The sequence below is a fragment of the Microcaecilia unicolor genome, chromosome 7 (assembly GCF_901765095.1).
Source record: "Microcaecilia unicolor chromosome 7, aMicUni1.1, whole genome shotgun sequence".
NCBI classification, from domain to species: Eukaryota; Metazoa; Chordata; class Amphibia; order Gymnophiona; family Siphonopidae; genus Microcaecilia; species Microcaecilia unicolor.
Genome location: NC_044037.1, coordinates 101,997,093 through 102,012,811, shown reverse-complemented (window position 1 = coordinate 102,012,811; position 15,719 = coordinate 101,997,093). Strand labels below are relative to the sequence as shown.

The 15,719-nt window shown below is 44.6% G+C and overlaps 1 protein-coding gene across 8 annotated transcripts in view; it reads right to left on the bottom strand.

Annotated features, from left to right (window-relative positions):
* Window positions 1-1,604: 1,604 nt before the first annotated feature.
* The window catches only part of LOC115474633 (sulfotransferase 1C4-like), a 313,490-nt gene continuing 299,375 nt past the window's right edge, over window positions 1,605-15,719 (bottom strand). For all 8 annotated transcript variants that reach the window (XM_030210206.1, XM_030210210.1, XM_030210205.1 and 5 more), the window contains exons 5-8: window positions 7,423-7,549; window positions 7,168-7,262; window positions 6,835-7,015; window positions 1,605-2,250 (exon numbers count right to left, since the gene is read on the bottom strand). In XM_030210206.1, coding sequence (XP_030066066.1) covers window positions 2,138-2,250; window positions 6,835-7,015; window positions 7,168-7,262; window positions 7,423-7,549 — 516 coding nt within the window. In that variant the 3' untranslated portion in view covers window positions 1,605-2,137. The remainder of the gene's footprint in view (window positions 2,251-6,834; window positions 7,016-7,167; window positions 7,263-7,422; window positions 7,550-15,719) is intronic.

The window sequence follows — 15,719 nt, the reverse complement described above, 5'->3', positions numbered from 1 at the left end:
GCAAAGTCTCTAGGCAGGCGGCTAGCAAAGCAGTAGTCAGGTTCAAAGCAAAGTCTCTTGGCAGGTGGCTAGCAAAGCAGTAGTCAGGTTCAAAGCAAAGTCTCTGGGGAGGCGCAACAGACGAAGAAAAATCACACTGAAGCACCAGCTCCTCTATTGACGTAGAAGCCGAAGCACTGAGTACAGAGGGAGATGCTCCTAAATAGCCCCCACCCTTGGAAGCAACAAGAATCAGCTGGGGAGAGCAACCTGGGATTGGCTGGCAGCAAGAGAGGGGGCGGAGCCCAGGGCGCTGGTCCAATCCCTGTCACCGGAGACAGACCTTCCGCGCTCAATGCCACCAAGATGTCGCCGCTGCTCCCGTGTTGAACCCAGGATGTGCTCAGGAGCAGACTCAGGGGGCTTGGGCTGCGGCGGAGCATCAGATGGCGGGAGCAGCGGCCCCGCCACACAGTCCAGCACCCGATCTTCCCCTCCTGGGGTTTGGCGGCGGTGACGGGAGTCTGCGCGGGGCGCAAGGCAAAGCGGAACCGCTGAGGCACATCGCGGAATAGGTGAGGGACGTGACATTTATATTTTCTGTTATATATACACACCATTTTTTAATTTTCTTTTCATTTTATTATTTTTCTTCTTTTTTGATATTTATTTTCTTTTTCCCACAATTACATCCCAGTTTGTATGTTAGTTTTTTAAAAATATTTTTAATGTTTTTTTGTTGGTCCTTCAAGAAATAGACATACATAAGGATGGTTAAATCTCATAACATTGCTATCTAATTTAATTTTTTAAAAACAAAATGCAACTTTGATACATATTGATGTTTTTGTATTGTATGTTTGTTCAATATCCTATTATCACTTGCTAACAATACAAATTGATACCTTTTAATGTTTAATAATATATCACTTTATTGTTTTACATTTTATATTTTATTCTTATATACATGTTTTTATTTGTAGACTCCTGATGTAGGCCTTCTGGCCGAAACACAATGTTGTGTCGAGTCATTTATTGTTCAATAAACTTTTGCTTTGACTTCATTATTACTGTGGTCCAGTCTTTGCAAACCCTGGTTCTCGCTCCCACTTTCTTTTTTTACTTAAAGGGGTAAGAATGAAAATGGGGATATTTTTTGGATGCGGGATCATTTGGTGATGGAGGAATAGGAAATGAAGTAGAAGGGAAAGGGCATTACAGAAAAGGAGTGGAAGGATATGAGACAAAAAATTGGAGTGACGGGGTAGATGAGAACTGTTTTAGATACTTGTCCCTGTTGTTCTCTGTGCTGCGCTGTGCCAAATTATTAGAAGAATGAAGCAGACTTTTGGAATAGGGTACTAGTGAACATTTTTCAGCTTGTTAACTTATAAAAAGCAATGCAGCTTGTTTATTGAGACAAGTCTTTGAAAATACTGGCCTGATGTTTATGATTTTGAACTCTTTCTATGCAGATTTTCTTCTTGCATGATAAATTTGGTGAATGTCTGTCTCTTTTGGTGGAGTGATTGTGCCTGCAGATGGACATGTGTACATTGATCCCTTTTAAATAATAATTTACATTTTGCAGATTTGAAAGCATTAAAAATAAATCACTACTAGGATGTAATTCAAAGATTTCTCTTTATTCTTGACATTTGTGCCCTAACCCAGAATCTCATGATGAAATGAAGTCTCATGGAATATAAATGGGTATCCTGGAACTTTGCAAGCCCTGCCCCACACTGAAGGCTCCTGAACCTTCCAAACCCCACCCCCCACCAAAGGCTTCAGAACACTTTGAGCTCCATCATATAGATTTCTGAGTTCCACTATGACATGAGGGACCTGACACTACCAAGCACTGGCCTATACTGAGAAGCTTCACACATTTTGAGTTCTGCTATTTGTGGAGGGATTACAGAGTTTTCTGGTTGCCCATAGTGTAGAGGTAGTAAATGTGTGCCCGATGATCCACCTTAATTTTGGTCTGAAGGGAGCAGAACACAAGACAAAATTTTTTCACCCCCCCAGCCCACCTTTCTTTGAAAACAGAACAGAAAATTGCACTTTAAGAAACAGGTATCCCATAATTAATTTAACCAAAAGGATGAGGAGATGGATGGAGTGGTGCCAATGTCCCATAGTTCCTTCCCTATTACAACTCAGTGCGGAAGGTGAGGGAGGTTCCTGCCATCTTCTTCTTGTAATCTTCATCAAATCTCTCATTTTGTGCCACTGTGAAATGTGTTTTCCAGTCGCCAACAGTCCCTGGAACACATAAATGTGAACCATGAGATGTAAGACTGCAGAAGTTTGGATTGTTGGTTTCAGTCTGGCCGATATTCAGCGCTATTTAACTAGCCAGGAATGGCTCCTGGCTGGTTAAATAGAACTTAACCAGCTAAACATTAATATGCAGCGTGAGAAAGCTGGTTATTTCCGCTGAACATTCATGGGTAGTGCTTAGTGGCTAACCGGCTATATCGCACGATATAACTGGCTAGCTGCAAATATTCAGCACTTCACCTGCTAAGTTTAGCGGCCAAAGTGGACTGCCTAAATAGCAGTCCTATCTTTGGCCGCTATAAACTAGCGAGCGCTGCAAAATTGACATAGCCTGTTAAATTTAAACCGGTCAAAAAAAACCCCAGACCTTCAATGCCGGTTACTGAAAATAACCCAGCACTGGATTTCCAGGATTAGCGCTGATCGCACGACTTAGCTGGCCTGCCTCCCACGGGCTGAATATCGGCTGGAGCAAGACCAAGGGAGGCAGGGAACAGATTCAAAAGATAAACTGCCACAGTTTCTGTCTCCCCCCCTACAACAGACTGCCACCCTTTCTGCCCTCCCGAAACAAATTTGACAAAAATAAATATATCATTTGATAAACGGTGCTAGATAGAAAGCTAGCCAGTGAAGAGTGATGGCACATGCAGGTTATTACATTTCATGTTTGGAAATATAATTGTACAATATGTATAGATATGCTTTCAGATCCCTTGCCTCTTGATTACTTCTTGTTCTTCTTTCCTTGCCTTTTATGTATCTTCTCCTTCTTCCATCTGTCCCTACCAGGATTATCAATGGAGTAGACAAAAACCTGGATGGAGTTGGGGGACCTCACCTAATGTCATATTGAGTGGAGATCCTCCACCCCACCCCTGGAGATTGTTGCCAACAGCCCTGGGAGTCCCTACTCTCTCACGCCAATACATAGCTCCCTTCTACCTCTGCGCTTTATGCCCAGCTACATGTCTTGCTATGATGCCTCATCTCTTTTCTGTGCATTTTATTTTTCTAATTGCCTGGTTCTAGTCTCTTTTCCACTTCTAAATTCTTTTCCAGGTTGAATATTCTATTTCTTCTCTCTCCTCTTGTCTTCTTCCTTTACTTCTCTACATATCTTTCTTTTATTGTTCCCCCCCTCACACACTTTTCTTTCACCCTTTATTCTCCGTTTCACCTCTCATCTTCTTACTGGCTTTTCCCATCTCCCTCGCATTCCCTCTCCAGTACTCCCCTTCTACACATACCCCCCCGTCCTATCCATCTCTTGCTCCCTCCCCCCCCCCCCCCCCCACAACCCTAGCCTCATCCATCTCCTGCTTTTTCCCCCCGGACTCCCTAACCCTATCTTCTACTCTGTTCCCCTCTCCCTCACCACCTTGCCCCATCTTCTGCTATTCTCCTCCCCTCTGCCCATACCCTCTAGCCCCAACCATCCCCTGCTCCTTTCCTCTGTCCCCACCCTTCCCTGTCCCATCCATCTTCTACTCCTTCCCTCTGCCCTTCACTCCTCCCAATCCCATCCATCGTCTGCTCCTTCCCTCCACAACAGTCCCATCAATCTTATGCTTTCCACTATCTACATTTTGACTTTTTTCTTTCTTCATGTTCACTGTCATTCCCTCTGTGTCCCTATCTGTCCTGTTCATCATCTCTCCTTTATGTCTCTGGCCCTATTCCCATGTTCAGTATCTGCCCCATGTCCCCATTCCCCTCTGTCTCTCTCTTCTGCCCCTGACCCCTACCCAAGGCCAGCATCTCTCCCTCTTCTATTCTCTGCCCCCTCCCCATGGTACTGCATCTGTCAGTCTCCACAGATACATCTTTCCCAATATATTCCACCCTGCATCCCATCTTTCATTCCCCCATCCCAGCATGTTTTTCACCCCACCCCACCGTGGGTCCAGTTTTTTACCCCTCTCTACCCTAGCACCTAAGCTCGATTCCTCTCCCTCTTTCCCGTGGTCTGGCATTTCTCTCCCTAACCCTTGTGATCTGGCATCTTTTTTTCTCCTCCCCCTTCCCCCATGAGATCCATTGTCACTGTTCCTCTCTCCTTACATCGCTCCCTCCCCAGTGAGGTCCAGTGTCACTGTTCCTCTCTACTTCCACCCTTCACAAGGTCCAGTGTCACAGTCCCTCTATCCTTCCACTACCCCTTCCCAATGTCCAGTGCCACCCTCTCTTTCTCTCCCCCATGCGGTCCAGTGTCACCCTCCCTCTCTCCTCTCTTCCCCCGGTGCGGTCCAGTGTTGCCCTTTCTCTCTCCTCCCTCCTCCCCAAGCATTCCAGTGTCGCACTCCCTCTCTCCTCCCCCCTTCCAGTGTGGTCCACTGTTGCTCTCCATTTTTTCTCCCCTCCCATGAGGTCCAGTGTCACCCTGCATCACTCCTTCCACCCCCATGAAGTCCAGTGTCACTCTCCCTCCTTCCTCCCTGCCACAAGGTTCAGTGTCATCTCCCTCCCTATCATCATCCTCCCCCTCCCCTCATGAGTTCTGGGATCTTTCTTCTCCCCCACCCCCACCTCGAGGTCTGGGATCGCAGTCCCTCCCCCCTCTCCCCATGAGGTCCAGGATCACACTCCCCCACCCCCTCCACCGTGAGATCCGAGATTGCTCTCTCTTCCCCCCATGAGGTCCGGAATCGCATTCCTCCCCAACCTGCCTCCCCCCACAAGGTACAGGATCGCTCTCCTCCTCCCATTTCTCCAGCACTGCAGTCTTCAGGCTGTTCAGGTCATCGCCAGATAAGTACGTTGCCTTCAGCTTGACCGAAAGGCTTTTCGCTGCAGCAACTTCCTGTTCCTGCGTAGGCAGGATGCCTCAGAGAGAAGGCTTCTGGGGCAGGCCGAAGGCAATTTACTTACATCACTAACGCTGCCGGCGGCCCTGAACAACCTCCTTAGCCCTGAACTGGACACCTTGAAGACTGCAGCACCGGAGGAGGGGACGGGATGGTGGTGGGGTGGGGGGGGGGGGGGGGAGTGCAATACTGGAACCTGCAGGGAAGGGAGTGGAAGGAGAAAGGGAGATGCTGCACCACTCAGGGAAGGAGGTGGCAAGCCGTTTGGGGGGGGGGCAATGCTCCCTCACCCCCCCAAACTATGCCCACAGAGGGTGTGGGCGGGGCCTGGGCAAGACCCATACTTACAAGCGTAACTTCTAGAATAGAATATTATAAGTTACGTGCTTCAGTGCAACATTTAGGAATCAACATTTACACTTGCCGTAGATCAAGCTTAAGTGTTTGCACCTAAATGTAGGCACGTAAAGGATAACTTATGCTCTATTCTATAATGGAACCTGGGTGTTCAGTTGCCATTATAAAATAACATTTAGTGCCCAGCATTTTGCCATGTTTTGATGCCTTATGCTGAACTGACCCCTATATGGATAACTTTAGGACAGCCTTTTCAACAGCCAATCTTATCTACCTAACTTTATCCAGCTCGTGCTAAACAGATAAAGTGTGCATTTTCTAGAACACCTCCCGCTCTGCCTCTTTGACTGTGGGTAGAGATACGATTTACCTGTTCAGCAGGGAAGAGGAGGAAGGTGGCTATTTATACTGAAAAGATTTGTCTACCTCAATTCCAAAGATAGCTACAGAAACATTTTGAATATTGAGCTTTAAGACTTTTTTTCAAATAATGCCTGAGATATGATCTATCACTTTTTGCCAATAGAATACAGGCATTTGGGGGAAATTCTATAAAATAGACTAACATTTATGAGTGCGCTATATGGATAAAAGATCAAATTGCTAGAGTTTTCAATCCTTCTTTCAGCAGCTCCGCCTTTCATATAGATTGAAACCAATGTTGACTTTGAGTGGCTTTAGGAGTGTTGTGCAGACTATGGTTCTATCAAAAATAGATTATTCTAATACGCTGTATTTAGGAATTACAAGTTCTTGAAACAAAGCTTGGAGAAGATATGGCTGATGGGAGATAAGATAAAAGTCTATAAAATACTGAGTAGAGGGAACGGGTAGAAGTGAACTGCTTGTTTACTCTTTCCAAAAATACTAGAACTAGGGGGCACAAAATGAAGCTACGAAGTAGTAAATTTAAAACAAACTGGAGAAAATATTTCTTCACTCAACATGTAATTAAACTCTGGAATGCATTGCCAGAGAATGTGGTAAAAGCAGCTAGCATAGCAGGGTTTAAAAAAAGGATTGGATAATTTCCTAACAGTCCATAAGCCATTATTAAGATGGACTTGGGAAAATCCACTGTTTTCTAGGATAAACAGCATAAAATCTGTTTTACTGTTCTGGGATCTTGCCAGGCACTTGTGATCTAATTGGCCACTGTTGGAAACAGGATACTGGGCTTGATGGACATTCGGTCTGTCCTAGTAGGGCAACACTTATGTTCAAGGCATCACAGATTATTAAAATGTAGCTGTCAGACAAAGCCTAGTGCCATATCCCAGAGCACAGGTCTGTATCCTAATATCCCACGATTCCAAGAGCCAGACAATGTATCTTAAAATCTGAGCAGAAATAGAGCCTATGGTATATTCTGGAGCATAGTAACTGAAGCTTTTTCAGATACCTTTCCTCATGAATGGCGAGATCGATTGATCAAAGATAAAAGAAGGTATGGTGGAGTAGTTAGACATGGGGTTCTCCTTCATGGCTTGGAAGGAGGAGTGATAGACAATCTTTTCCAGGATCTTCTCATCAAGATCCTTCTCCAGAAACTGCATAACTTTCCGGATCTCACGAGCAGGGTTCTGCCAGGGAAACAGACAAACAAATGCCCATCAGATAGCGAGAGAGAGAAGGAATATTTATCAGGTAGATACAGATGCAGGGAGAGGAATCATGTGAAGTAATTGATTGATCTGAGAAATCTCTTCTAGTGCACGTTCCTCATGGTTCTTACCTCCTTCATATCCTCATAGAATAGGTATAAAATACGATGATGCTCTCTTGCCTCCCACCATCCTTTCACATGATCATGCCATGGACCCCAAGACACTGAAAGCAAAAAAAAAGGCGAGAGTAAATTAGTGTCTCTGATTATATAATGTGGCTGCACAGGGTTAAAACTACATCTTAATCTAGAGAAAGAATCAGTTCCTGGTCTACGTTACTCATAATCTAGAGAAAGAATCAGTTCCTGGTCTACGTTACTCACCTTCTCCAGCCAGGAACGTCTCAAAATACTCTGGCCAGGTACCTGGATCTGGCAATCCATGATTCATCCTCCCGAAGTGGAAGTATGAGACCAGGTTGTCTTTGGCATTCCGAGCGACATAAATTACCTGAGAGAGATAGAAACACTTTGAAAAAGATACACTTTGAAAAAGAAAGAGACTGAAACAATGGCATAACCATAGGTGGGCTGAAATGGTTAGGGGTACTCCCACTTTGGGCTAAGGCCCACCCAAAATTGGTGCTCACGCTGAGTATGGCAAGGGATCCCAAAGTCCCACCAGCTGAAGACATCCTCCGGCAGCCAAAACTGTTTCCAAGTTCAGCAGCCAGCGCCTTCCGAATTGTACACTTATGTAAAATGAGTTTATCTTGTTGGGCAGACTGGATGGACCGTTCAGATCTTTATCTGCCGTTATTTACTATGTTACTATTTAGGTTCGAACGCTTATGCCAGCAATAGAGTTGGTGTACATTAGCACTTAAGTTCTGCAGATACCCAAGTAAATTTCAGTATTCTGTAAATTACATGCATCTAAATCTGAAATCCAATCATGCTCTGCCCAAATATACACTCCCCATGTAGATATGTGCTGTGTAAATTAAACGGGTATTTACGTAAGAGCACTTAGGTAGAATTTTGGCAGTTATCATTTATTGATTATTGATTTGATATACCGCCTCTTTCAGCATGAGTCAAGGTGGTTTACATATTAATAAAGTAAAACAAATCTAAGAAAAGGAACGGCATAAATTGATAGGATAGAATACTCGCAAGATAGTTAAAACCATTCATACATATGTCACCAACTGCTCCCCAACCAGTGAATTCTAATTTGCAGGGTCTAATTGTTCATTTGTTGTCAAATGCTGAATAAAATAAGAGTGTTTTCAGCACTGTCTGAAAAGAGACATGCTGCCTGATATTTAGCACCTTGTAGTGCTATAGAAATGCTAAATAGTAGTAGTAGTAGTCTCTGTCGATATTCAGCGAGGAATAACCGGCTATCCTCTGCTGAATATCTGCGATTAGTGACTGGCAGATAACCAGTTGTATCACGCGATATAACCAGCTATCCACTGATTTTTAACCGGGTTTGGCGGTCATATTTGGCCGTGTCAAACCCTGGTGTATCTTTGGCCAGTTTAAAGACAACTGGCTATGTCTGAATATTGACATAGACAAATATGTTCAAACCAGCCGAAAAAAAAACCTTAGATATTCAATGCCAGTCACCGGAAATGGCCCAGCATTGAATAGCCGGGTTCAGCGTGGACTGCAGGAGACTGCGCGGCTATCTCCTGTGGTCTGAGTATCGGGGCCATAGGATTTTCTAACCAGATATCACATGGCAAAGACTTCCACAGTACAGGTGCTAGGAAGTTACATGCCTGTGTGCGCGTATATGTACATAAATGGCATTATTATTTACACACGTAATGGGCATGTAAATGTTACAGAGTTGCCCTTATAGGGAATTATTATTATTTTTTTAATCTTTATTGAAAACATACAAAGCAATTTCAAAGGCACAGGATTAAAAACTGGAGCCTGTTCTAGCTGAAGTGCTATTGGATTTCCCGGCACTTCCTCTGGGCCTTGGCCCATCGGTCCTTAAGGTTTACGGAATAATTCTATAAGGTGGCATCTACTTTTAGGTGTGAACAACACATGTGTACATCAGTATTTTAATCATTTATATGTGCAAATGACCTTTTATAAAATACCAACCAGTCTAAAAGTACATGTGTCATTTGCATGCTGTGTATACTTCCACTGTGGATATGCAGATGGGTGGAGTTTGGGCACAATGTGGTGGCACAAGCAAGTACATACATGATTATAGAATGCTGTACTATAATGCAGATTCGGAAACAAATTGATGACATATTGACCCAAAGGGCGGAGAGAGATATATACTTTCAACGTTTTAGGCTGCACAAATGGGGCAACAAAGCAGGGAAATTACTAGCTAACATGGTCAGACCACCCCGGAAACGGCAGATCATTACTACCATTAAAGATACAGAGGGGAAGGTATATACTGAAGAGGCCCATATAATGCAGCAATTTGTACAATTCTACAGTTCCCTGTATAAGGCTAGGGAGTTTGACCCTGAGGTGTGCGAGAGGTTCTTACAGGCAATACACATTCCACAACTTACAGCGGATCAACTACAAGCTTTAAATACACCCATCTTGGGACAGGAAATCAAACAGGGTATAAAAGCTTTGAAGCTGACTAAGGCTCCGGGACCGGATGGGTTCGGCCCAGAGTACTACCGTATCTTGGCGGACCTTGTTATGGAACCGCTGAGGGACTGGTTCAATGGGATCATAGGAGAGGGGTTGGCATTTCAGAGCAACATGGCCCATGTGGTATTACTGCCAAAGCCGGGCAAAGACAAGGCGCAGGTAGGATCATATCGTCCAATTTCACTTTTAAACCAGGATGTGAAATTGCTAGCGGCCATAATGGCCAAACGATTGAATGTAGTAATTCCGCACCTGATACATGCAGACCAGGTTGGATTCGTACCGGGGCGATATGCATCCATGAATATTATGCGGGCCATGGTGACCATACAGGAATACAGAGAGAGTGGGGGAAAGGAAGCTATTGTGGGATTGGACATGGAAAAAGCTTTCGATAGCATTTCTTGGAGGTACCTATTCTGGGTTCTGGAAAGGTATGGGATAACGGGGCCATACTTATCGTGGATTAGAGCTCTCTATACAAATCCCCTAGCCAGGTTGTTAGTTAATGGGAAACTAACAGAAAGCTTCGCGCTACACAGAGGCACTCGGCAGGGGTGCCCCCTCTCACCCCTTCTTTTTCTCCTGGCAATAGAGCCACTTGCAATTAAAATAAGGAGCAGCAGGACAATCCGGGGGCTGCGAGTGGGGCACCGGGAATTCAAACTTAACTTATTCGCTGATGATATTTTATTGTACTTGGCCCACGCCCCTACGGACTTACCAAAGGCTTTGGCCATAGTGGATGAATTTGGGGATCTGTCAGGGTTGCGGGTAAATTGCTCCAAATCAGAAGTACTCTCCCTATCGGGGCAACCGGGAGACCCGGGAGTAGAGGAAATGCCGATTCCATTCGCCAAGGGAGCAATGCGGTATCTAGGCATTTTCTTAAGCACTAACGCGAGGACATTTTATCGCAAGAATGTAATCGACCCGGTGGACAAAATTAAGCAGTTGTGTGTCCGTTGGAAGGACCTACCGTTGTCCCTGATGGGGAGAATAGCCCTCGTGAAAATGGTTATGTTGCCCAAGGTTCTTTATCCCCTACAAGTAGCTCCTATTTGGCTCCTACGGAAAGAAGAGCGATTGTTTCGCTCTATAATCCGCTCCTTTATTTGGCATGGGAAGGGAGCAAGGATAGGACACCAGAAATTAGTATATAGCAAGGGGGCCGGGGGTCTGGGATTACCTGACCTGCGCATTTATAATGTTGCTGCGCTAATGCGGTTTATCTTTGAAGGGTTGGCAGATCATTACCGGTTTTTGCCGCACGGAGGGTTGGAAGACTGGAGTCGACCGTGGTCTTTTGTAAACTTGATTCATATGCGGACAAATACGAACCCGCAATTAGTGAGCAAATTGGCTTTTCTGAGACCGTTCAGGAGGGCATGGGTCTGGTGGAGAGGACATCAAGATCGATCACCTGACGCGTCTCCCTTCTTGGGCCTTGTGGGTAATGCGGACTTCCCGGCGGGCATGGGATACTCGATGTTTACTAAATGGCAACAGAACGGGTGTAGAATACTGGGTCACCTTTTAGTAGAGGGCGGGGATAGCATAGAGTCTTTTGATCAAATAAAAGAGAGATGGGATATCCCTAATAACAATTTGCTGCATTATATACAGGTGAGGCATTATCAATCTTCCCTTAAAGGGAAATATGGGGACAAGTGGACGTGGGGCCTATTGGATAAGATTCTGCTTCGTACTCCATTTAAAGTAAACAGCATCTCCACATGGTATAAGATACTACAAATGCACACTCCAACAGGGGGGATGGAACGGTTGATAGAGCAGTGGAACAGGGAACTGAGTACGAAATACACAATTCAAACATTTAATCGGCTTTTTAACACATTATATGCCATGGTCAAGACAGCAGATTTACAGGAAGCGCAGTACAAGATAATGCATAGAGCTTATATTACCAAAGCCAAAGGGGCAGCTATGGGCTTATGGGGGGACGGACAATGCAACAGATGCCGCCGGGGAGAGGGTACTTTTCTCCACTCTTTTTTGGAGTGCTCGAGCCTATCTATCTGGAATGAGGCATTTCAAATAATACAACAGGTCACCCACAAGCAGATAGAGTGGGACTATATAACATTACTACTGGGAGATCAAAATCTTTTGTTGACACAGGGCCTATCGCAACCACACAGGAGATTCATATATATGACATTATTGCTAGTCAAAAAGACTATTTTGCAATTTTGGACCTCCGCTGAGAGTGTACCAATTGAAGCCTGGAAGACCAGGATGCAGGAAGTCGGCAAATATGAAAGCCGGATCTATGCCAAATCTCTAAAATCCATAAACAAGCAATATTCGAAGGTGTGGACAGATTGTTTACAGCAGCTAGGGTAAAGAGGGAAGGAGGCGGGGATGGGATGGGAGGGAATAGGATGTGTTTTTGAAGCGAATGGTGTGAGAAGGAATGGGAGGGAATGGGATGCATGAGATGAATGGATAGGGGGTACTTTATAAAAAAAAAAAAAAAAAAAAAGCCGACACGTTTATGGCATTACAAAACCTAAGTTGTTAAATCTTTGTTTACTATTGGATGCTGTTCAGGCCATCTACTGTATGGAAAGGCTTTTGATATTACCTGAAACATTGCAGATGTACCTATGTATCGCATTGGTGACAATAAAAATTAATTAAAAAAAAAAAAAGAATGCTGTACTAATTTACACAGGTTCTTGCCACAATATAGGCATTCATTTATACCAGCTATAGTGCTAGTGTAAGAGATTGTGCCTAAATGAAGGCACATTTTCTGCCACTTATGCTATTTATTTTGGAAAGAAAAGTAGGTACCTTACTTTTTTTTTTTAAATAGGCTTGACACAGGTGCTTTCTAAAATTATCCTGCAGAGGTAACATGTGCATATAAATGATCTCTTATAAAATAATGACCATAATAAAAGTATGTGTGTTGTTTGCATGGCGCATACTTCCACTTTGGGAATGCACACGGGCAAGGTTTGGCAGTGCAAACAAGTGTACATGTGGATGATGGAGGGTAATTTTATAACCAGGAGCCTAGTTTAAGGTGACAAAAATGCCACCTATGCCAAGCTTATTTAATAAAGAAAGTTGGTGTTAAGTGGCCAAAAGCATGTCTTCATTTACAGTGCGAATATTTATATCAGCCCTATAGTGGTGTAAATGACTGCGCCTACAATGAGCAAAAATGAATGTAAATTACAGTGTAATTGCTCACACCATGCATATGTTTACACTGCTCAGCACACAAGGGTGTTTATGTGCATATGTTGGCACTTATGCACATAAATGACAAAAATACCAATATCTACATGCATCACCTAAAAGCAGTGCCAACTTACAGAATTCTCCCATAATGACTTATATGCACAAAGTTCTGTAAATGGGCTGGATTCTATATATGGTGCCGAAAAAAGCCCTAAGCCGGGCTTAAAGTTAGACATGGTTTACAGAATAACACTTATGCCCAGGAATCGCACCTAACTTTAGGTGCAGCCATTTGCACCATCTGAAACACATACACATCATTATGGGGGTGCAAATACCCCTCCTTTGCACCTCCAGTCACAGGCGTCCCCAAGGCTTGGGGAGACGAGGGGCATAATCAAACGGGGCGCCAAGTTTTCCTGAGGACGTCCTCACAGGACGTCCCGGTGAAGGGGCAGGGAAACCCGTATTATCGAAACAAGATGGGCGTCCATCTTTCATTTCGATAATACGGTCGGGGACGCCCAAATCTCAACATTTAGGTCGACCTTAGAGATGGTCGTCCCTGGTTTTCGGCGATAATGGAAACCGAGGACGTCCATCTCAGAAACGAGCAAATCCAAGCCATTTGGTTATGGGAGGAGCCAGCATTCATAGTGCACTGGTCCCCCTGACATGCCAGGCCACCAACCGGGCACCCTAGGGGGCACGGACGTGGACTTCATAAATTGCTTCCAGGTGCATAGCTCTCTTACCTTGGGTGCTGAGCCCCCCCAACCCCACTACCCACAACACTACCATAGCCCTAAGGGGTGAAGGGGGGCACCTACATGTGGGTACAATGGGTTTCTGGTGGGTTTTGAAGGGCTCACATTTACCACCACAAGTGTATCAGGTGGGGGGGGATAGGCCTGGGTCCGCCTGCCTGAAGTGCACTGCACCCACTAAAACTGCTCCAGGGACCTGCATACTGCTGTCAGGGAGCTGGGTATGACATTTGAGGCTGGCAAAAAATATTTTTAAAGTTCTTTTTTAGGGTGGGAGGGGGTTAGTGACCACTGGGGGAAAAAGGGGAGGTCATCCCCGATTCCTTCCGGTGGTCATCTGGTCAGTTTGGGCACCTTTTTGAGGCTTGGTCGCAAGAAAAAAATGGACCAAGTAAAGTCGGCCAAGTGCTCGTCAGGGACGTCCTTCTTTTTTCTATTATTGGTCGAGGACGCCCATGTGTTAAGCATGCCCCAGTCCTGTCTTCGCTATGCTTCCAACACGCCTCCTTGAACTTTGGTTGTTCCTGCGATGGAAAGCAGTTGAGGGCGCCCAATATCGGCTTTCGATTATGCCGATTTGGGCGACCCTGGGAGGACACCCATCTCTCGATTTGTGTCGAAAGATGGGCGCCCTTCTCTTTCGAAATTAAGCCTGTAAGCCTCCCCGGCCCCAACTTCAAACTTTCCCAGACCCACCACTGCCTCTTCCATCCTGTTGTAGCCCATTTCTCTTTCCCTCCCCTTTTATTCACCACTGCCATGCAGCACATTGCCCCTTTTCATTGCACCACATTCGGTCTGCTAATAAACAACCAAGGCAGAGGTGCAGGACCACAGCTCTCTGCATGCTACTACTGCTTTCTGTAGCAGTCGCGGATGTTTACCTCAGAGGGATTGGCACGGGAAGCAATAGCGGCAGGTAGAGAGTTATGGTCCCACGCTTCTGCCTTGGTTGTTTATTAGAGTGGACCCAGTGAGGTGCAACAGGAGGAACATTGTGCTGCATGGTGGCAGTGGATAAAAGGGGAGGGAGAGATAAACAGGGTAAGATAGGATGGGTAGGCCAGAGTGAGGGAAAGAAATGGAAAGCTGTAGGTAGACGCAGTCAAAGTTTGGGTCAAAGTTGAGAGATGTGGTGAATCGGAGGATGCCAGAAGTATTGTGGAAGTTTGAAGAGCTTTAATGGTCCTTTGATTGGCAACAGTCATATTTTGGGAGTCACGTTGCTGGCAGTGACAGAAGATCATTAAGTGATGTGTTGATTCGATGCTGTCCTGTGTGGATGGGTACAGCGCTTGGAGTTTGCGACATCAGCATTGATATACAATGTGTGCACAGTGGAACTCTTTTTTCACAACTGCTTAATTGGCTAACTCTGCAAGTGCAGAGATAACCAAGGAAAAATTGGCAACATACTGACAGTATTCTAGCGAGTGCGTTTTTGGTGAGATCAGCTGTAGGCTGGACAATTGCCATTGATATTGCATGTTTCACTGCCAGTTGTGTTCATTATTAGATAAGATTCATTGATTATATTGTCGTTTGATACATATGATGGTAGTAGTTGATGTATGTGTAAAGTTTGATGAATGGTGGCATGAGTGGTGAGAATGTAGTTTGTTTACAGCATTTTATATATTTTATGTATTTAGTAGTACAATGTTTACTGATTTGATACCAATAAAGGTTTGCAATTCTTCATAGCTGTGATCGATAGTACATGCAGTAGCAAGTTCTACAGCTATACTGGAATACTGTTACCCAGTTTTTTGATATTTTGTTATAGAGTGGTTAACTGCTGATCTACTCAAGCTAATATATATTATCAATCTGAAACTCAAAACACACAGCTTCACACACGCTGTGTATTACAATGGATACAAGACACACTCTAACCCAGCAGTATCACTTGTAATTCTTCTTTCTTTTATTATTCTAACATCTCTTCTTGCTTTTTCTTCATCTCCTCCATGTTGACTTTCAATGTTTGAATCAATAATAACATTAAATCTAACGAGCAACGATTAAGAATTTTATTCC